The sequence below is a fragment of the Fusarium mangiferae genome (assembly GCF_900044065.1).
Source record: "Fusarium mangiferae strain MRC7560 genome assembly, contig: FMAN_scaffold005, whole genome shotgun sequence".
Classification (NCBI taxonomy): domain Eukaryota; kingdom Fungi; phylum Ascomycota; class Sordariomycetes; order Hypocreales; family Nectriaceae; genus Fusarium; species Fusarium mangiferae.
The window spans coordinates 1,198,808-1,219,126 of NW_024573925.1; the positions used below are offsets into that span (position 1 = coordinate 1,198,808).

The 20,319-nt window shown below is 48.9% G+C and overlaps 7 protein-coding genes across 7 annotated transcripts; 4 read left to right on the forward strand and 3 right to left on the reverse strand.

Moving 5' to 3' along the window:
* Positions 1-813: 813 nt before the first annotated feature.
* Positions 814-1,545, forward strand: FMAN_07344 (putative PHO85-cyclin-dependent protein kinase; the record flags this gene model as incomplete). Its single annotated transcript, XM_041830955.1, has 1 exon — positions 814-1,545. The coding sequence occupies one exon, from the start codon at positions 814-816 to the stop codon at positions 1,543-1,545; it is 732 nt and encodes a 243-aa protein (XP_041681566.1).
* A 434-nt stretch (positions 1,546-1,979) lies between these two features.
* Positions 1,980-3,312, forward strand: FMAN_07345 (uncharacterized protein; the record flags this gene model as incomplete). Its single annotated transcript, XM_041830956.1, has 2 exons — positions 1,980-2,928; positions 2,999-3,312. 2 exons carry the CDS (start codon positions 1,980-1,982, stop codon positions 3,310-3,312), a joined length of 1,263 nt encoding a protein of 420 aa, XP_041681567.1.
* Positions 3,313-4,341: 1,029 nt separating this feature from the next.
* On the forward strand, positions 4,342-6,527 carry FMAN_07346 (uncharacterized protein; the record flags this gene model as incomplete). Its single annotated transcript, XM_041830957.1, has 4 exons — positions 4,342-4,665; positions 4,821-5,448; positions 5,635-5,956; positions 6,011-6,527. 4 exons carry the CDS (start codon positions 4,342-4,344, stop codon positions 6,525-6,527), a joined length of 1,791 nt encoding a protein of 596 aa, XP_041681568.1.
* Positions 6,528-9,225: 2,698 nt separating this feature from the next.
* On the reverse strand, positions 9,226-9,921 carry FMAN_07347 (uncharacterized protein; the record flags this gene model as incomplete). The annotated part of the gene is made up of 2 exons (XM_041830958.1): positions 9,226-9,579; positions 9,649-9,921. 2 exons carry the CDS (start codon positions 9,919-9,921, stop codon positions 9,226-9,228), a joined length of 627 nt encoding a protein of 208 aa, XP_041681569.1.
* A 2,832-nt stretch (positions 9,922-12,753) lies between these two features.
* Positions 12,754-15,090, reverse strand: FMAN_07348 (uncharacterized protein; the record flags this gene model as incomplete). The annotated part of the gene is made up of 3 exons (XM_041830959.1): positions 12,754-14,149; positions 14,200-14,815; positions 14,868-15,090. 3 exons carry the CDS (start codon positions 15,088-15,090, stop codon positions 12,754-12,756), a joined length of 2,235 nt encoding a protein of 744 aa, XP_041681570.1.
* Positions 15,091-16,349: 1,259 nt separating this feature from the next.
* Positions 16,350-17,186, reverse strand: FMAN_07349 (uncharacterized protein; the record flags this gene model as incomplete). Its single annotated transcript, XM_041830960.1, has 2 exons — positions 16,350-17,026; positions 17,084-17,186. The coding sequence occupies 2 exons, from the start codon at positions 17,184-17,186 to the stop codon at positions 16,350-16,352; spliced, it is 780 nt and encodes a 259-aa protein (XP_041681571.1).
* A 648-nt stretch (positions 17,187-17,834) lies between these two features.
* FMAN_07350 (uncharacterized protein) lies at positions 17,835-18,590 on the forward strand (the record flags this gene model as incomplete). The annotated part of the gene is made up of 2 exons (XM_041830961.1): positions 17,835-17,850; positions 17,902-18,590. 2 exons carry the CDS (start codon positions 17,835-17,837, stop codon positions 18,588-18,590), a joined length of 705 nt encoding a protein of 234 aa, XP_041681572.1.
* Between the last annotated feature and the right edge of the window lie 1,729 nt (positions 18,591-20,319).

The window sequence follows — 20,319 nt, forward strand, 5'->3', positions numbered from 1 at the left end:
GTATATCTATGTGAGTAGATCGCAGGTCCGTCGGCTCGATGCTGATCTTTCGGTTCTTGTTCATCATTTTGTCCGTCATAAATATCGAGGGTGCTCGTTCATGTCAAAAAATACACGTATCGGGAGCTCTTTGCGACGAACCGAGAAAGACCGCGAATTTATACGCTTCTGCTTCTAACCCTTAGTCCTCAACATGCAGATGCAGATGGCTCTACGAAATCTAAGATCTTGACTAGTGATAGTGGTAGGTGAGCATCTAAGTCTAGGCATCATCAATTCTGGGCCCGTCACGAGGACAATCATCAAGAAGCGCGGTTGTTCTAGCAATATGTCATTACGATAACCAGATTGCCACCGAGGCAACCCTCATTTGCTTAGCCGCTGAGGATTCAGAAGCAGGCAGAGGGATGGTGTGTTGGATCGCAGCGTGATTCCGAACCTATCCCCAGATTGATGTGTCGGTCAAGCAGGCATCATCTAGAGCAATGCCAGTAGACGATTCGCTTTCTTTTGTTCTCTTCTACGACTATCGACGACTAAACGACACTCACCATGCACGGCAAGCGATACCCCAGCTCGTTCCAGTAGCTCGAGAAGCTGGGCCAGGGTAATTATGCAACCGTCTTCAAGGGCCGCAACAGGCAAACTGGAGAGTTCGTTGCGCTCAAGGAAATCCATCTCGACTCTGAAGAGGGCATCCCGTCGACTGCCATCCGAGAGATCTCCTTGATGAAGGAACTCAAGCACGAGAATATCGTCGGACTGCATGAAGTTGTTCATACCGAGAACAAGCTCGTCCTCGTCATCGAACACATGGACGGCGATCTCACGAGATATATGAATACCCATGGCGAGCGCGGCGCTCTCAAGCCTGCCGCCGTCAAGTCATTCATGTACCAGCTCCTCAAGGGCATCGACTTCTGCCACCAGAATCGTGTCCTTCACCGCGATCTCAAGCCCCAGAACCTGCTTATTAACAGCAAGGGTCTTTTGAAACTCGGTGACTTTGGTCTTGCCCGCGCCTTCGGTATCCCCGTCAACACCTTTTCCAACGAAGTCGTCACCCTTTGGTACCGTGCCCCCGACATCCTCCTCGGCAGCCGAACATACGACACGAGCATCGACATCTGGTCAGCCGGCTGTATTATGGCCGAGATGTTCACCGGACGTCCTCTATTTCCCGGAACCACCAACGAAGACCAAATTGTCCGCATTTTCCGCATCATGGGAACACCAACAGAGCGTACCTGGCCCGGCATCACACAATTCCCCCAATACAAGCCGACCTTCCAGATGTACGCCACTCAGGACCTTCGAAATATCCTCCCGGCGATTGACCCAACTGGTATAGATATGTTGCAAAGGATGCTACAGCTTCGACCAGAGTTGCGGATCAGTGCCCACGAGGCCCTTCAGCATGCTTGGTTCAACGACCTGCTGATGCACCCGCAGCAGCAGCAGCAGGCTCTCCAAGCACAGGCCCGTGCATACCTACCTCACTGGCTTATCATACACGTGAGTTCATTGGAAAATTATGCACCTTGAAGCCGATGACATCTGGACCTTCCCAGAAGGTGCCGCTTACGGATCGGTCTTCCCATCCCACAGGCTTCGCGCCAGGATCTGTAATATCCCACATTGGCCGCAGCTTGCCGAGCAAACTCCTCCGATACTCGACGTGATTGCCGCATTCCGGGTCCATGATGATGGCTGTTGTTTTCAACAATTTCGTTCTCGCTGGTGATGATGCTTTTCCCTCACTGTCATTGTATGGCAAGGTTCTGCCTTTGGTCCTGCATGAGCAAGTCACATGAGAGGCACGACCCACTTCAGCCCAGCTCAACAACCTCTACCCCGCCTCCCGTCAGGCAGAATGGAAGCAAAGTTGGATCTCAAGAGTGAAGCGGCGGCCATATCCCGCCATTCCCTCCCGAAGGCCCTCACCCTCAGATCCCAACCTTAGGTCGTCTTCACTTATTATGGAGGCTTTGCGGACAGTCGCTCGGTCAGCCTTCCAGAGTGGTGTCTTTCACAATAGCCCGTTGCATTACAATATAGTCACCACAACTGATACTAATCCTCATTCGCCGGTCACGCTGGTTGAAGCCTCTGCGAGTCTTGCTGAGGTAGAAGACATCAACAAGAGCGATCGATCACTCTTACTGGTCAAAATCGTCTACGACGCGACTCTCTCATGCCATGCATTTCGTACCACACAAAGCGACATCCAGAGACTATTCGAAATCTTCCACAGTGATCCCTACGGGCTTGGCCTGGTTGCTAACGACATGACGGGCTTCCATTGTCTTACGGGCAGCGAAAGCGGGCCTCTTACCAGCTACTATCTCCAATGCGCTGCGTACAAAATTTTGTGGACCTATAACTCTGAAAGCCAGTTCGTCAGGGGCATCACGTTTGTCATCAGCTCAAAGAGGGGCTCTTCAGCCTTTGCAGATCTGGTCAACATAATGAAGCTCAATCTCGCACTTCTCTTACACCCCCTTTTCCTGCCACTCTCGGCTGCTACTCAGACCGTGGCATTTTTCGATAAGCTGCTGAGACAGGGTTATGATCAGGCCAGGCTTGTTGAAGTTGCCACCGGCTACCGCCCCATAACGGAATTATTAGAAACCCGAGAAGGACTGCGAAAGCTTACCGATGTGTCGCGCGAGACGAGTATTTTGATTCGAAAGTCTCTGATGGTTATTCGACGGATCAAGCAGTGGAAGCTTGCAGCTAGAGACTTTGAACGATTGGCCCTAAATCATCGTCCGGCGAGTGATTCGGTACGCCTCGGCCTTCTTTCCGCTGAAGCAAGCGCAAAAACGGTCTCGGCCAGCCTTAAGCTCATCCAAAGTAGACTGGAAGTGATGGAAATTGACTTCAACTATATCGTGGGTCGGGCCGAGAATCAATCTACTGTTGTATGTACACTCCACCAGACATGATGAAGCCAAGCTAATAATATCATGGATATCCCAATTGATCACTCGAGAAGACGCTCTAACTAGCATCAACTTGGCGATGGCTGCCACGCGCGATAGCTCTAGCATGAAAGTAATTGCCATCATGACTATGGCTTTCTTGCCAGGAACGTTTCTGGCAGCCTTGTTCGCCGTACCGTCTCTGGACTGGGACTCTCAAACTGTTATCCAGAGCAACTTCTGGATATACTGGGCGTTTGCAATACCCTTCACCATTATGGTCTTTATCATTTGGATGTTTCTTACCCAGCGACAGGAGCTGTCACAGTTTTACGACCGCATCAGAGTGTACACAGGGCGCAAAGGACGCAAAGCGCTATCGACTTGAGTAGATGGAGGACTACACCCGTTAGATTTTGAACTGCGTGCGCCCCTGGCCTGGTCGGAGATGTCGAAGGCTGTAGGCTTCCTCGAAAGCCACGAATCCAGTCGCGAAACTCCCGTCGGGTCGCTTGGTCATCGAACAGCACAGAGAAGATAGAGAAGCTGTTTGTTTCAACCTATGTACCGACAAAGACAGGGGAACATTGTCAGACTTCACAGTTGAAGAACGTAAGGCATAAGTAGACATTATATCACAAGGCTTGCCTAAACTCCTATTCAGTTATCCACGTCCTACCCGTTATCTCTGTCGCCGTGAACCAGTCTTGAGAATGATGCGCGTCTTTGTGGACTTTACGGCTTGAGTTTGTTTGTCCGCCTGTATGGGCTCTGCACCCTTAATTTGACACCAGGCATGGGTTACAATGCCCTTTGCTGTTGATCTGCTACCTTCACGACGAGAAAGACGGAACTCAGTGGTAGGAGGCTGATGCACCTCGCAAACTTTACATCCCCTGTTCGCCATCACATTCGAACTTGAGTCGGAACCTCTTTATCCATGTTTGCCCAAAGAGACTTATTGCTTATGAACTGTGAGCATACCCACGTTGGCGTTTAAAGTGGTTGGCACACTGTTGCGGAATCCATGTTGCAACTAACGGGGTGACTCGAGGTTGCCAGGAGATCTGCTGCAGGGTCTATTTGCCATGCCCTCCAAATTCTATCATGAGCAGGGAGGGTGTGGCAATAAGCTGCGCACGGGCATCGACTGTCCAGGGGCGTGTTGGTCACTCCAATGTTAGCGCAGTTCTCTCGAATTTCACCCAAAATGCTTCTTGCTTCTTGTCATCAGTTCCGAGGACGAGTTGAGCAAGGGATACTGTTGGCCGCGCTCTAACTGATAATATCGACTTGTCTGTCACAAATATCGACCATCCCCTCCTCTGATATTTCCTCTGGTCTTTCCTCTAGTTTTCTTCAACTAGCATTACACCCCTACTCGCCTCAACAGCATTCTTTCTACCTACGGACCAATATGACCATCTTTTCCAACAATGTCCTTAGTCTGAAGCAGACTATCACAGTCAACTATGTTTCTGCTCACTGCTCGTACCACGAAAGGTCACTCAAGTGGTATGAGGAACAGCTTGCCCTCAAAGGACACATAGGTCTGGGTGACTACCTGCGCTCCGAGCTGCCAGCCGACGAAAAAGTATGGCCCAAACACAATGACATCGAGACTCTTGCGAACGACCTGATCGCCTACATCGGTCGATGTGAAGCTCAAGGGGAGCCGTTCAGGGTCGTGACTGATCCTGACGTCATTGAGCCTGAGCACACCAACGAGCTCAGTTACTTTGTCTGAGCCAAAGATTTGGGCGTCGATGTTGATCTTGAGTCTTGGTCTCCTCACAAAGCCTGGAAGCTTGCGCCGACCCATCTGGGTTACCTCGCTGCTCAGACACGCACCATGATATCTCAGAGCAACAACCCCTGACAACTTGGCTTGCACAGCTTGTTACGGACTTGAACAAGAGCCTCCGCAATCATAAAACTCCCACCTTGCCGCCTCGTACGGATTTACCACTTCGCACCACCTTGTCGCTCAATACTGCCGTTGATCTCGAACGTGCATCACTGCCCTTCAGAAGCGGTGGTGAAACAGATGATGATGCGACCTCAGACAAGATACAGTATCCTTCACCCGAATCTCAGAAAAGATATTGTGTCAAGCTTCGTTTCAAGCGCCAGTTTGATATGGTTCGTATGGGTGGTACGATTGTCGAGGTCCCCATTAGATCTCACACYRATGGYGGCCAAGCTGATGGCATAGTCATGGATGATGGTGGACATGGAGGCAAGCTTGCATTTCTGGTTTGCCTCTACAAGCGGCTTCACACAGAAGTGAAGCTTCCCGTTCTAATTGATCTGAGCGAAATGCAATCCCTTCTTGAACTCCTTCTGTTCCTTTGTCAAGCGATCTTCGAGAAGTTTGGACAAGCCAAACGTCTATCAAACGATCCTAAGATGCTCAATGTGTACATTACAGAGATGATCGAACTCTATAATAACACTCACGGACCGCTTCGAACCGTGGACCATGTGCCAACCTCCCCAAAGAAACCTCGAGAAGTTTTGGCATGTCTGCGCCATCTGTTCCAGGCGACCTTGATTGGATCAATTTGCAGAGCATAGCCTATAAACAGTTTGCTATCGTTGTTGGCTTCTACCTTGGTCTAACAAACCGGGTTCCCAGAAACGAAGCTGGTTTATGGTATCTGACCGGAATAGCGACGGATATGGCGAGCGCAATCTACCCCCCGAAGAGTATCTGTACTACTCGACGAGTTTTACTTGTGCCTGACTGGTACCTTCTACCATTCTGACTCTGGAGATTCAGAAACAAAGGAAGAAGATGAGGGTGTGTGCCAATTAGAGGGAGAGGTTACCAACCTGGACCTTTCGTCGAAAGATGCCTCCAATAGGCCAAGCGAGGACCATTACATCAGTTCCCAACATGATACGCCTTTCGCTAGTGTCGATACGCTACAGCATATCGCAGGTCACCCTCAAATATATCACAAAATCCTCATTTTATATGTTGCCCTTCACGGAGGCTCATCTCAGGCTCCATACGACTTTACGGCCTTGTACGAAGCCTTTATGCAAAAAGGACTGTTAAACTTTCTAAAACTCTTCCGCAGACGCCTAGCTGGAACCTTTCGACCATACAGCGCCTGCCGACATGACCTCCTAGCAGACTTTGAGGACTTACGGCTGAGAGTCAAGACTCGAAATGGTCACAACTTCACGAGACTTCATATTAGTCACCAACTTGAGCGCGGTTTGGACGACAAAACAGTTCTCCTGCTATTAGGTCAGGCTGCTAGGATATCTGTTCCTGAATGTTCGCGTGACACGCTGGTAAAGATTGCACTTCTGACAGGAATGCTCCTCGCAGAAAGTGGTCGCTACATACTAGACGACTCTTCAGTCACGGACACTGGCTACAAAGTTGCTCTACATTCCTTGCTGCTCCGAGAATGTCCACATGCTGCCTCACTTCAGTCTTTTGGGTCTAGATCACCATCCACTACTGCCACTACCAACGTCATGCCTGATGAAACATTGATTGGCAGCACGGACGATCAAAGCTCTCGTGACGACCGAAATGAGTTTGACTTTGTTGACGTGGATGAAGGAGACGAGGCAAAACAGTAATTTGAGCGAAAATTTTGACAATGGCAAAGGTCTGTGGGGCTCTAAGATGGATCAACTCTCTTTCGATATCATCGTGTTTTTCAAGGTACCGAAGGTAGAGCTTACCTTTTTTAGTTCGATCAAAGTAGTCTGACTGTTTATTTATCGAAATCCAAGTTGCTCAATAAAACACAGCTCTCAATTCATCCTCCAGTCCGGTAGCGTGTGTAGAGACGACATGACCAATTTTGTGACGAGATCATACGCATATGAAAGCCTGTTCACTCCTTTCTTCATCTGGCAGCCTTGAGGGTTTTATCAACGTTACTTCCTGGACTCCTAACACCTACGGAGAGGAATTTCATAAGACAATTTGCCGGCCTCTCATACAATCCAGGATGGTCCATACAGTTACCACTGACCTTGATCGGGACAGGGTTCGTGGATCTCGTGGCGTTAAGAAAGGGGCTTGGGAACTTTTGCGTCCAGGACACGCCTGCGGTGCAACCTCCAAGTCTCCGTAGGAGACTAGGCGTGAAAAAGCTGATTAGTTTCCTACAGCCATGGCCGAGGCAGGTCGAGAAGAGGCCGTATGGTTGATCATAGAAGAGTTGATTGGCTTCTCACGGGCTGCGCAGCCATGATCAAGACGAGTTGAGAAGAGGCCACGGGGTTAACCCAGTCTGTAGCACGACTTCCTGGGAAGTCGCAACAAGGGAGGGCGACGAAATGCGTGAGGGGCCTAGCTCATTGAGTTGGTACATCAGCCACTCATATCTCAAGGCGCAGGTCACGACACCAGGGCCATGAGAAGATAGTGGGATAAGAGAATCGAGTATAAGAGTAGCACTCCCCCCGACTTGGATTTGACTGCTTCTTGGTCCCTTTCCCATCACCTCCATTTCCTCTCCCGCCCACCTGTTGACCTCAATATCCTGCTCCAATTGCCCAACGCTGCCACAATGTCCCCAAACCTGGCACTCGGTGATCGATACGCTTACAGTGGCCATTGAAGAAAGACGAATCCATGCTTACAAGTTGGCTTTGCCTGCTGTTATTCTCCCTCAAGCCAAACCAGCTCTTTTTCTCGAAACGAGCTCAACCCATCTTGGCACAGACATAGAACTCAAGGAGCATTTATGCCCGATAAGTCTGAGTTTTGCGTTTGTTTGCAGAACTAATCTTGTGATGGCACTGTTATATGGTTATCTCTCTTCAGCAATGCAAGCTGGTGATCATCCGAGTTGGGAGTGTCAGACTCGCTTGTACGAATGCTACACATACGTCCGGATCGGCTCCAACGAGGAAGACCTAGCCACCGCTCGTCGGTCATTTCGTGATACCAGGTTAAGCAAGATTCTACCTGATTAGAGGGCAACGGGCAAGCTCAAGGATTCGTGCGACTGCAAGAGGACCATCCGCAACACAACCGCCGATAGAAGCTGATTTTGCGTCTAAAGGCTCTGATACTACTCTAGAGAAGGGAGAAGGGGCAACGCTATACCACTCGAAAAAACCATGATTCAGGTCTGGCTATCAAGTGAGGTTTTGATTGCTAGACTGAGGCAATCACGGTGTGTTCCTGCAGTGCTACTGGTCAAATTGAGCGTATCAACTTTGAGCCAGAGCTGATATAGTCATAAATGTCATGTTAGAAGCGGGGTTGCGGGTGTGACATCATGCCTACATTCCCACAGCGGGGGAAGAATGGCGTTACCCGTTGGCTCGAGCCGGAGGGGGGCCACTAAGCAAGCTTAGTTGGGCACAAAAGTCCGGGACAGTCACAAAAGGGTGGGACACCCGTTGGGCCCGATTTTTGGTGTGTTTTGCGGCATTTTCAATGTATCTTCATTCTGAAGGCGTCAAAAGAGGTGATATTGCTGTATCTGTTGAAATGAAGCTTCCTGTGATGATATATTTGCTATTGACTGTAACTGTAAGAGGGAAATAGCTGCAGCGGCGGCAAACTTGCCTGCCGATTGAGAACGCCTTCTCTAGTAAATTGGGTGCTTTCCTGTCCTTCCTGAGGCCTGTGACTGGCTCCTGTAGCGGATTTTTCTTCTCCAATGAGGTAAATGAGGGCATCACGAAATTGGGCTTGGTGTTGAGCCGGGCATAGTGTTGAGGGCACCGTTGGAAAGGGGGACTCGTAGTCGGGCAGGCAAGGCGGCGATGAGGGCATTGCGACTTCCTCTTCTTCCGATAAATCGATGAGGCTATCTTCTTCATTAAAATCGGCATCAACCAGCGGTTGCGTAAGTTGAAAATCGACGGAGTCATCGCTGTTGAGAAGGCCGGATAAATCTGCTGCTGAGAGGGGCTTTGCTGCGAAGCCGGCGTTGCGAATAGCCTCACGAGCTTCCGGGGCAAGCTGGGTATCGATCATGAAGCAATCTTCCTTCTTCTTCAGCTGTAAGAATATCTCGGCTCGTGAGGCATCGAGAGAAGCGTATTCTATATCTCTTTTAGTGTGTTCAAGCCACTTTTTAAAGCGCATCTTCTTTTCAACGCCGCCGACGATAACCTCCTTCTTTTGCTGCCACTCAGCTTTTATCTCTTCCATCTGCCGGATTGCAAAAGATCGTATATTCCGAAGCTGAGATCTCTGCTCAGACTTTGCTCCTGCTTCAATAAATTCAGCCTGCTGTTCACGAAGCTCTTCCAAGCTTATATTGTGAAAATAATCTCCTACCGGTCTTCCTCGCTTTCCGCGCTTTCTCTAATGATATCTCTTCTCAATACGCTCTTGACGATTGGTAACATGTTTTTTCACGACATCTTCAAGCACAATAGCTTCATTAACGATCTTCTGTACAGCTTTAAGTCCCCGTTGTGCTGGGGAGCTTAGAATATCGTGATAGCGGTTGCTGACATCTCTTGCTGTATCAGAGGTCATAGGGAATCGATTTTCCGCCGGTAAAAGTGAAGATAACGCCGGATCGATAGCCTTACGAGTCTTCAGCTTCTTCTTCAGCAGATAACTAACCGCCGGCGCCTCAGTCGGCGGGAAAATGCCTGACTTTTCGAAGCCTGCGATAATATGGGCAGCTGTGAAGCCTTCTTCAAAGATCTCCTGATATTATGAGAATTGGTATATGAAAAGAGGGGTTTTTTAGAGAAGATATGAGTTGCTAACACATACTGTGAAGGAGCCTGCAAAGTCACGGCAGTTGAACGTCAGATTTCCCTTGCGCAAAGCTTCTCGCAGCCTTTTTTGGTGTGCATTTTTAACCATTGAAAAACTCCTAGGTCCATCGGTTGAAGCATATGCGTTGAATGAGGAAGAAGGAAAGCAACGAGGATATTGAATTTTATACAATATTCTCTGAAGGCGAAGGAGCCGTGACCGGAGAAGCCGTCGATTATAAGCAACCGCCACACGAGCCCTTTCCTTCCGTGCCCGGAGGCGTGTCATATGGAGTGATAGGGTTGAATTCGCTTTTCAGGTGCTCGTTACACCCAAACCAGTGTTCAAAATCCAGCTGACGATGTTGTACAGTAGTAGATTTCTCCCAAGACCACCGGTTAAAGTGCTTCGCCCACTCGAGCGTTATCTCGGCGTTGGAAAAAGCCGTTTCTGACTGTGCAAAGCGCATATTAGGATCACCATCGATATCTGACCACTCGATCGTTGGAAAAGCTTTAAAGATAAGCCAAGGAGGAGTAGTTGCTCCTGCGGCGTTTCCCGTACCGATCACCGTACAAGTCTCCCTATCTTCCGGCGAGAATACCTCTGTTGCAGTCTTCTTTTTGGTACGTACGACGAGGCATTGTACGCGTTCTCGCAGTATTCCGACTCTAATTCCGGCTTGATCAGCATTCCAACACTCTGAGGCGCCGATTCTGTATCTGGTGATGACTTCAGAAAGTCGTTTAAACCACTGCTTCGTCTCCTCCACGCCGGCTTCTTCATACTCATAGCGAGCCGCTTCTTTCGACTTCAAAATCTAGGTATCAAGCTCGGGATGATCGTCACGGAAGCGCCTGTACCACATCCGTGAGACCGGCTGAGCGTGAGGGTCACGGCGACTTCTTATTGTATTTGCTGCATCTTCAATCTCGCCTTTGGAGGCCGGAAGACCGGACTTCTGCATCCAAATAATGAAGCATACGATAGCTTCTTCTTCGGCATCTGAAAGGAGTCGCGGCCGACCATTATTTGGCTCAGGAACCAGGCTAAAATCCGCTGTTTTGGCCGCTTCAAGCTGCTTGACGATACGCGCAATGGATGACTTGTTAGAGCCCTTGTACTGCCGCTCAGCATCGCGTATTGAAAGGAGCTTCTTCATTAATTTAGAAGCATCACGAGAGAGGCCCTTTTGGAGTCATTGGCGCGAAGAAACGACTGCTTGAGCTGCTCTGTTATTTGCATTTAAAGGCATAATGCACTTGGACAATAATACTCCTTTTTTGGCTAACTGGCGTCTAGATTTCTGTTGATTTCACATACAAAATCGAGGGAATTTGCGACAGCCGGCGGAGCGGGGTTGTCCCACCCTTTTGTGACTGTTCCGGACTTTTGTGCCCAACTAAGCTTGCTTAGTGGCCCCCCTCCGGCTCGAGCCAACGCGTATTGTTCTACTCTACGACCAAAGTGGTAGGAACGAAATGCTCGCATGTGCGACGTGTCCTTCGACAAGTCGCCAAGCCCCCGCAGCACTCGCCAATTGTGGCTCATGTCGCTAAAATAGAAATGCATATTTCAACTTGTAGTTTCATGTGCATTTTGCCATTACCTTATGAAGTGCATTGCATGTTAATAGACAAAGTGAGTTGAAGCCAAGCATTTTGCAGCCGTCATTCAAAGAGATTCGGTTGACAATATCCAAGCGCATAGAGAATACGACACTAACAGACCAGGCTAAAGGACTAAAGTCAAAATAAAGTTAATCAGTACATACTTGTACCTATTTAGGAGTTCGCAACGATAGGCACGTCTGTTGTTGATTGGATATCTATTCAGCTGCGAGCAGGCCCCGAGGCACATTCATCCATTAGCTGCGTCATTGAGTTATCATCTTGGTGTCCTATGTTCTGCGGTTGCTCTGGATTGAAAAGAATCGGCACTGCTCCTTCAGATTCAATAATCTGCCAGGAACGATTTCTGCCTTAAAGATAACTCGCCTCGACTTCTCCGTTGTCACCACAGCAAACTCCCTGTAGAGCACTATTCCCTACCGTCATGTTACGAGCGGTCACCTTGTGCGTGGTTTGTTAGCTTGGGGGTGCACCTTGCTGTGTTGCTAGTAGAGGCCGATTCTGCTTCAATATCAGTTCTACCCAGAATCCTCCCTGTGCATGTTATGCTTGACTATTCCATAACTACTACATACCTGAAATTCTCCTACATAGCATAACAGAGAGAAATTCCTTTGCGCACGCCGCTGCAGTGCCAGCAGCATATTCCTGCCATATATAGTTCTTATAGGCATCTGCATAATCACTAAGCCTCTATATCAATAAGTAAGGGTAGCTGTCTACGATACCTGCTACTTCTATATCAATATAAAGAACACCAAGCTCCTATACAATCTTATGCCTTTCAGTTATGTTTCTTATGCCTTGGTTTCTTGATGCAATCTTTCTATAGTAGATGCGAGATTTAGTTGATCGCGGCATCTGTCGTACATGACTGAACTCGTCGCAAAACTCGCAATCGTTCGTGGACAAGGGGCGCAGTACTGAACGGACTTGTTGCTGGCCGTTTAGGGTTTGTACAACACAATCTATCGCAGGAGTTGACCTCAAGTTGGTTCCAAAGATAGTTTCAGAGTTTATTGATAATGCTTTGTATACTGTATCAAAAAGCAACGTGCATGATAGCATTGGTTGGGGTTTTGGGGCCAAATCAACCACCATTTGCCAGCTCCGCATAAATGAATCACGTGCGCATTGCCGTTTTCTGACCTTGACATAACGGTCTCCGCCGATGGACGCAGGCCACTCAAGAGGCCGCACCATCAAATTTTCATTTCCTAGGAAACGGGCTTGCAGACGAGCTCTTGCTGACTAATGAGGAATTGGCCTCACGGACAGATATCATAATGGGATTGGGGGGATTCTCCTCAGGCCGATCGTGATGGCACTTCTGAAACGTTTCCACCAGTCCCTCCCGGTTCGAAGCTTAGAGATCGGATTTGACAGCAACAAGCGGCTCGAACACACAGTTCGAATGAACATGGCCATGAGAGCGAACAACTTATTGGAAGATTCGGTTATCTAATACTATGTGGCTAACCAATGTCTGTCACCCCTCATCGACTTGTTTCAATTGAGTCGAGTACCGGACTTGAATCGAACCCTGGGAACGATGCGGAAGGGCGCGCTGGATCTCGGTCCAAGAGTATTTGTCCTTTTTCATCCTACAGACTGTTTCATCCTCCTCCAATGTCCACTTGCGCCTGAACGACGTTGTGTCCGACTGCCAAGTCTTAAACGGTGTCGTTAGTCGACGAGAATCGGGCCGGCACGAACCAGTCTTGAGAATGATGCGGGTTTTGGTGAGATTGTTAATCTCAATCTTCTCACTTGGTGGCTTGACCCGAGTTTGAATGACCGTGCCGTCACCACCAGCATGCCCTTTCTCGCCCACCCTCCGTGGTCTTATTTTCAGGATGATCCGGCGTTTCTTGAGCGCGGGCAGAGACTCGATATCGTCAGCCTCAGGCCGACAAATTCCCGTAGCGAGCTTGATTCGGCGTTTTCTACATCCAGAGACGTGTATATCTGATGTCGCTGAGCCAGTGCTGTCATCCGGTGTACAAGGAGTGGGCAGAGGTGACAAGGCGCATTGAGAGCCGCTGCCTATCGAATCTGTGTCTATTGCCATCGGACCTGCGGAGAGGTTTTGTACACCGTTGTATTGGCCATCACACGCAGATGCTTTCGTAGCCGGTGGGTCTTCATTGGGCTCCAAGCTACCCCAAGAGCAAGCCCTTAAAAGAGCCAATGAAGATTCCGCAGTCGAGGCCAGATCAAGGTTCGCGGTCGAGGGCACAATAAAACTGCCGAGACAGTTTGGCGTTGCCAGTGAATCGTTGACGATCCCAACCTCGCTTGATTCTTCTTCTCGCCTCCCGCTACCTCGCAGTGAGGAAAGCGGGGGATCAGCCGGCTTCACATCAGTTCCACTCGGTGTAGATTGGTCCATCGGTTCATGTGACTGAAGCACAGGAGGGGAACCAGTGCTGTTGCGATAAACTCCTTGCTTTTGCTCCGTGACAAGTTCATAGCCATGAGCATCATGCAGATGATGATAGCAGGCCTTGTTGTTCTCACCAGAAAAGTTGCACCCTGGACACGACCACGGCCATTCGTCCTTGTGCTCGGTCTCCATGTGGCGTATGGCGTCGATATCTCGCTCCCAGAAGTACATCCTCGTCGCTGGCGTGCGGCGCTTCGACTGCCTGCATAGCAGACAGAACGCAGGGCGGACCAAAGTGTGCCTGTAAGTAACAGAACCACAATATCCTAGCGGCTCCGTCAAATGCATCTTACAGTGGTCGGAATATTCCTCGGCAGTGAAGAACAAGTTACAGAAATAACAGAACTTAAGAGTTCCAGGCAGCACACCACGCTCCTGGGCTACGGCACGTTTCCGGCAGCGGTGGATATGTTTGCATCGACTTCTCTTGTCCATGATGCTGAAATATGTGTGAGAAGCGCTCTGTCTCAAGGAACGGGAAATTCATACCTGTGCATTTCTATTGAGCAATAGGGACACCGCCCGTTCTTTGGCTCCTCGTGTTCTCGATAGAAGATTGGCGGCGCAGCCAACAGCAACCGCATATCATGCATAGCATCAACCTTGTCTTGTTGGCTCGAAGGCGAAGTTCTTGTCATCTTCTCAGCAAGCCGACCTATCTCGGGTCTAAGCTTGTGTATGGGATGCGGGTCTGCAATCGTTGCTTGCTGATCATTGAACAAGTTCTCCCGCATCAGTCGCGATGAGCATTCTTGCCGGTACTCCTCTAGCTTGCGTTTCTCGAGTCTTTCCAATACTTTTTGCCGCTTTTGTTTCGCCTTTTTACACGTGCTCTCATCGGCTTGTGCTATCTTCTGGTCCCATGCCAAAAGTTCTGCATCGCGATTGATATCCTCTTTCAGCGCAGTAGGTAGTCGGATTGGTAGGCCTTCCTGTCGAAATTGGGCGAGGCCTTGGAAGTAGTCGACAGCCCTGTGGTCAGGTTTCTCACGCAAGAAGGCCGACATGCCATCACACGACGAAATGTCTGCCGTGTAACTTTGTCCAAACACAGCTTTGTCAGCCTGTGTCAATTGTTGAGACCTCTCCACCTCGGTATACAGCTCTGGCATGATGTTAGCAAACATAGCCTTGACATAATACAAGGATCAACTTACTGTCGATTTGCTTTCCAACCTCTCGGCGTATCATATGTATTGAGCCTGGTACATCTCTATACCCTGCTTGCATGAAAAACGTTTTGAACATGTCGATGAATGTGTCTTCCGTCATCAGTTTCGTGTAATGAACATCTCCGCAATGATTCACACTTCGACAAATTGGGAGATCGCGGCACCGTTCGTTCCAATTCACCCGTCCTGCACCACCATTTTTGAGCATCCGAGTTAAGTCATCGAGTTCTAGCGCGCCATCGAACACAGCAAGCGTGAGAAGTATGGACACACAGAGTCATATCTGAGAACTGGATGCTGGATGCTTGAGCTGCCAAAACTACAGGGTTTCAGTACAGTTACAATAGAATAGGGGAATACCTACCATCTATTATCGGGATCCTTGTTGTTCTTGACGTGCCGCTGCTTGAGATTATAGAAGAATGATGGCCCATCCTCACGTGACTCCAGGACCAGCTGAATGTCCTGTAGGCGGTCAGTTATAAAACAAGTACGATTGGCCGGCCATACCTTATATGACACGCCGCAACCGAAGAGAGCATGGCGGCGGGCTCCGGAGTGGCAAAATAAAAGAAGTAGGAAGTAAAATTGGAGACGGTTCCTATCATGGATGTGCTTAGAATCTTGACCACACCATACTTGGTCTATGAGTCGGTTTAGATCCTCCGGCTTCAGATTATACTTCGGTCTTTGTATATTAATACAATACTGCCGACCCTCTTGTGTTGTTTCATATGGCAGGTCGTTTTGACAGCGGCACGGCCGTTTTCCAGAACAATTAATTCCCCCACACGTCTACCGGAGGAATCGGCTTGATTGAAATAGACACGGCAGGGCGTGTGAGGCAAGGTAGCAACACGCCGTAAGTCGACGTTCTCATGTCCATAAAGTCCGAATACAGCGGTTCGTCCTCGATTTGTGGAGAACTGGGGTCGTTCATCAGCCCAGCATGAGAGATCGGAACAATATATCTTACCGTTAACCCAATAGTTTCAGTCCGAACTGTCAAGGACCCAGCCCGCCTGCAAATGTCAGTAAGATACTCGCCATTATCAATGGGCATGTACATCCAAAAGCAGATAGGGGCATCGACATCCTCGAACAAACTTGGATCTATTTGTTGATCCTGCTTATGGGATAGGATAGCTAGTGTCCTCGCCCCGTCGGTAGCCACAAAATACCCGGTGGTCTCGGGCCCATTGCAGTCAAAAAAGCGCATTCGCAGGTTACTTGGTTGTTGCTCTGGTATCTTCAGCGTTCAGAGATTAATGACAGTGGGTGAAACGGAAACCGGAACTTGCCAGCCGATACGGGTGCAAGTGTTAAAGATCCCTTTCGTCCACCCTCGATGTCACGAATCTTGGAGCCCTGCCTTCACATCAGCTTAGAATGAGACTCGAATAATGGGCTACCAACATCGCTCCTTATCGCGACGGTAGATCGAATGTCATCCCGAGATATGTGTTTCTACCACGCGCCTGGCGCGCTCGAGTGACTACGACACAATTCGTCGCAGTGCTTGCGCGAGACAAAGACGATTTGACGAATACCGAGATGGTCCTCGGCCACGAACATATCCTTGCCTTCATTCTCCTCCGCGTATATGCCAGGGGTTAGCAGTATAATATGGCTTTCTCCCTTGACGTCGGTCCTGGCCGTGTTCCGGAGGTTCTTGACATATGATTGACCGTCCATCTTCACATACGATGCGTATACATGTTGTGTTAGATCGAGTGTATATTCTTCAGCGCTGTCGCACCCGTGCAGCTGCTCTTGCGCTGTAAGAGCGGCGCAATCTTCCAGAAGAAGACCAGCGACCATAGTCCACAGCTCTGTGGGAAGCTCTCGGGGCCAGAGTCCTGCGTGTTGCAGATTGTATGCAAGAGCTTGTTGAATATAGCGGGCTCGTCGTCGCTCCTCGCTCAATGACAGAGAATAAGTGTAGTGTGTAGCGGCTAGAAATGCCGGAGTTATCGAGTAGAAGCGGGATTCGTGGCAACGGGCGTGAAAGCATACTGTCGCCTTGGTACGCAATGGGCATTCGCCCACGAGACACATATGCAGCTTAATATTGAGTTCATCATCGTAGAAGGTTGTGTATCGACCAAATGAAAATTCGCAGGAAACTCGATCATCGCCAACCGCTAAGCAGATAGTTCAGTATCAGGAATCAATGATAGAAAGACAGACGATGTACGTACCAGCAACAATTAGCTCATCATCCGCCAATATAAACTGACACAATCTACAACGAGCCTGCGTGATGCAGTAGTAAGGCGCCAATGCATGTACAGCGTTGGCCATGACAAGCAATGCCCAGATGGTAGTGTGGAGGAACGCGGTGCGCGACCACGGATTGAGTTGTCCCACCTGGTGCAAGCAGATACCCGGAGTTATTCCGAATTAATAGTCCCTATCCACAACGATCCGATTCAGGGATTGGAAAAAATGCGCTCAATACATAGAAGTTTTGGCAAGGGATAAACACATCCAAGGGGAGTCTGTTGGGTGACGTGGCAAAGAAAATGGCACGCCTACTCGATAAGAAGGCGCAGTCCAGCGATGATGACAACGAAGATGATGGCAGCTCTTCACCAACGCCGAACCCAGCTGGTCGTTTACTAGAAGAATCGAGGGACATCGGTTCGAGCAAAACACAAGTGCAGGGAACAGTGTCTTATACGCAAGAGAATTGGAAGCACAGCTTGATTTCGACGTTGGAGCAGAAACACGCCCGCATTACGAGGTTCTCGCACATCAACTGCGTACTTCATTGCGATTCAAATATGGGCAGTAGACATCCAACAAGGCTCCGTTTTTCCCATCACATGACTTAACCGAATGGCGAAAATCTACTCCACCCGTCCAACAAACTGCGTAGGAAGCCATGCGGTCCTGTATGCAACCCTCCTTGAGGCTGTCTCCTGATTTATTGGCGTGATAACATATCTCATGAGCTACAACGAAGGTAAGATGGTTTTTAGGCGTAGCCTTTAATTAGCTAATCATGAAGCTCTAGAGCGTGGAGCTCTTGGTGTTCGCTTGGCTCTGGGGCAAACTAGCCGGGAACCACGAGTTATTCAGATCGCCTGTTGTCATTCCCCGACCTGTCTAGAGTGCCGAAGAAGTCGACTTAACTGCCCGTACTATTTCCGCGTATCATGTCGACTATCGACGTTTCTGCAGCAAGATCTTGCGGAACTGGGTGAGGACGAGGAGGTACCACTGGAGGCGGAACAGAACAGCCTTTCGATTCATAACGAATCTGATAGAATGTCCCTTCACCGATATGTTCGCCTGCAGCACCCTGGCTTACCATCTTCAAATCTGGTTTTCCACCCCGAAGTTGACATTCTATGGCTTCACTTTGACGCCGAGACAGAAATTGCATATGAGCTCCGACGATCCTATGGCCGACAACTTGACCATTTCAAAAACGTCATCGTCGAGGAAACGGGGCTTTGGGGGAATTTGGAAAAGGCCCTGGAGATCATGCGGTCTTTCCGTAACATCCAGATTGTCCACGTATGGCTTGAAAGCAATCGTTACGACGAAGTCGAGACACAAAGAACAACGGAGGAACTTCTGGAAGTTGCAAGGAAGCTGCAGATGAGAGACCGACCAGCACTTCGAAGACTTAACTGGGTAGTGAATTATGTAGACGATGATGGTCAAGTCTATGGGGGATTCCGAGCCAACAGCAATTGAGTATGAAGGCTTAATGGAAGACTATAGACGATCCCAGGGGCTCCAGATTCGCTGCCTCGGCCCCAGCCAACTTTCGTCGAAACAGTAGCGGAGGATAGACGAACAACATATATTACAGTCACAATAAAGATGCTTTTATCTTTTGAAGACTCATAATATCACACATCAGCCTAAGACCTTTCTCTTAGGTCTTCAGGTTGCAGGACCGGAGAAAGGAGGCGTGTGTGGTGGCCTCCTATCATCCACTCTTCCAGAGGATCGTGCGCCTTCAAGTCATAGTTGTCCGTAGAAACTATGTCTCGATGGAAAAGGTGTCTTATATATTCCTACTCATCATCCATTTCCTCCGGAGACTGCTAGGCAAGCATCTTTGTAGTGGATCGGATAAATATTGTTGGGTATAACCTTTTGTTGCAAGTCCTGGACTATCCACACTGGGTTTTTACCATTTGGTGGCATTGTAGTTTGGATTATGCCTGTAGAACGTTTATTGCGAGCATAAGGATGTTGGGACGGGAGAAGCATAAGATTAGGCAAAAGAGACACGGGACGCGATGACAGTCTGATCGGTTAACCCCGTGACCTTTGGCCAGTCTGGATAACCAAGTCTGGTCATTTGGTAGACCTCCTACCACATTATAGATACGTGTATATGTGAAGAACTGTTGGTTAGGTAGGCCTGGTCAACAGCAAAGGTGCGGCAAATTGCCAGCAAGATACGTACATTCGTCAAGAGGTCATACAATGGTGGCAAAGACCATGTAAGTAGACCTGTCCTTCATACCCAAGGTCAACGGAATTTGAGGTAGCACCACTTTCACAAGCATCTCTCTTGCCTTCATTAGTCATGCAGCACTCCGAAAGGTCAAGACATCTATGTATGTAATCATCTCAGTAGTACTGGAGCGCTGAATGGGATGTCTGTAGAACTTTATAAGAACTTCCTTGTGAGGCGGCGGCTTGCGGATGAGAAAGCAGGATTTGAGGTGATGACGCGGAGTTCACGCCTCCCTGCATCATCATCCATCATCGAGCCGTCAACCACTATAAATCAAGACAAGTGTAAGTATCGATTCAATAGCACAGACTACTACCAATAAGGTGCTGAGGCACCCGCTCAATGAGGCTTTGAAGAATAATGTCTTTTCTCCAGAATATGAATATCTGAACGGTGTCGTAGCCCTCGATCGTAATCAATTCTTGCATACATCGCTCTTGTAGTATATAGTACTGGACGACCGTGTCGTCGAAAAATAGTGTAGTTTAAGCCGATAATTCTTGAGCAGGTGCTTTCCATGCATCTGTAACGCGTCTTGAGCACTAATGAGCACACATTGCATTGTTGCCTTTGGGACTGGGCACGGAGATGTCGAACTGGTTCAATGAAATGGAATACTCCTCTGCCGATGGTGTTACACAAGATGTTAATATGTCAGATACTGGCTCGGAGTAGCCTCTCCAAGATGGGCCATCTCTCTATGCTAGACGCGGAGACCGATGTCTTGAGAGCAGTCGGATAAATGTAGCACCTAGCGAAGGGCATGTAGATCATACTAGGGCCTCGCTTAACCGTGATTATCTATTTGTTACGTTGATATGATATTCGGCTACCGTTGAATATGAAGGATATGCACATCAGGTGCTCAAATTTCTGGAGGATGAAGGCGTCCTTCGGCATCTGCAAGTTGTAAACTAGGACTTGAAACCAGGTGCGAATAGATTTCCTCTC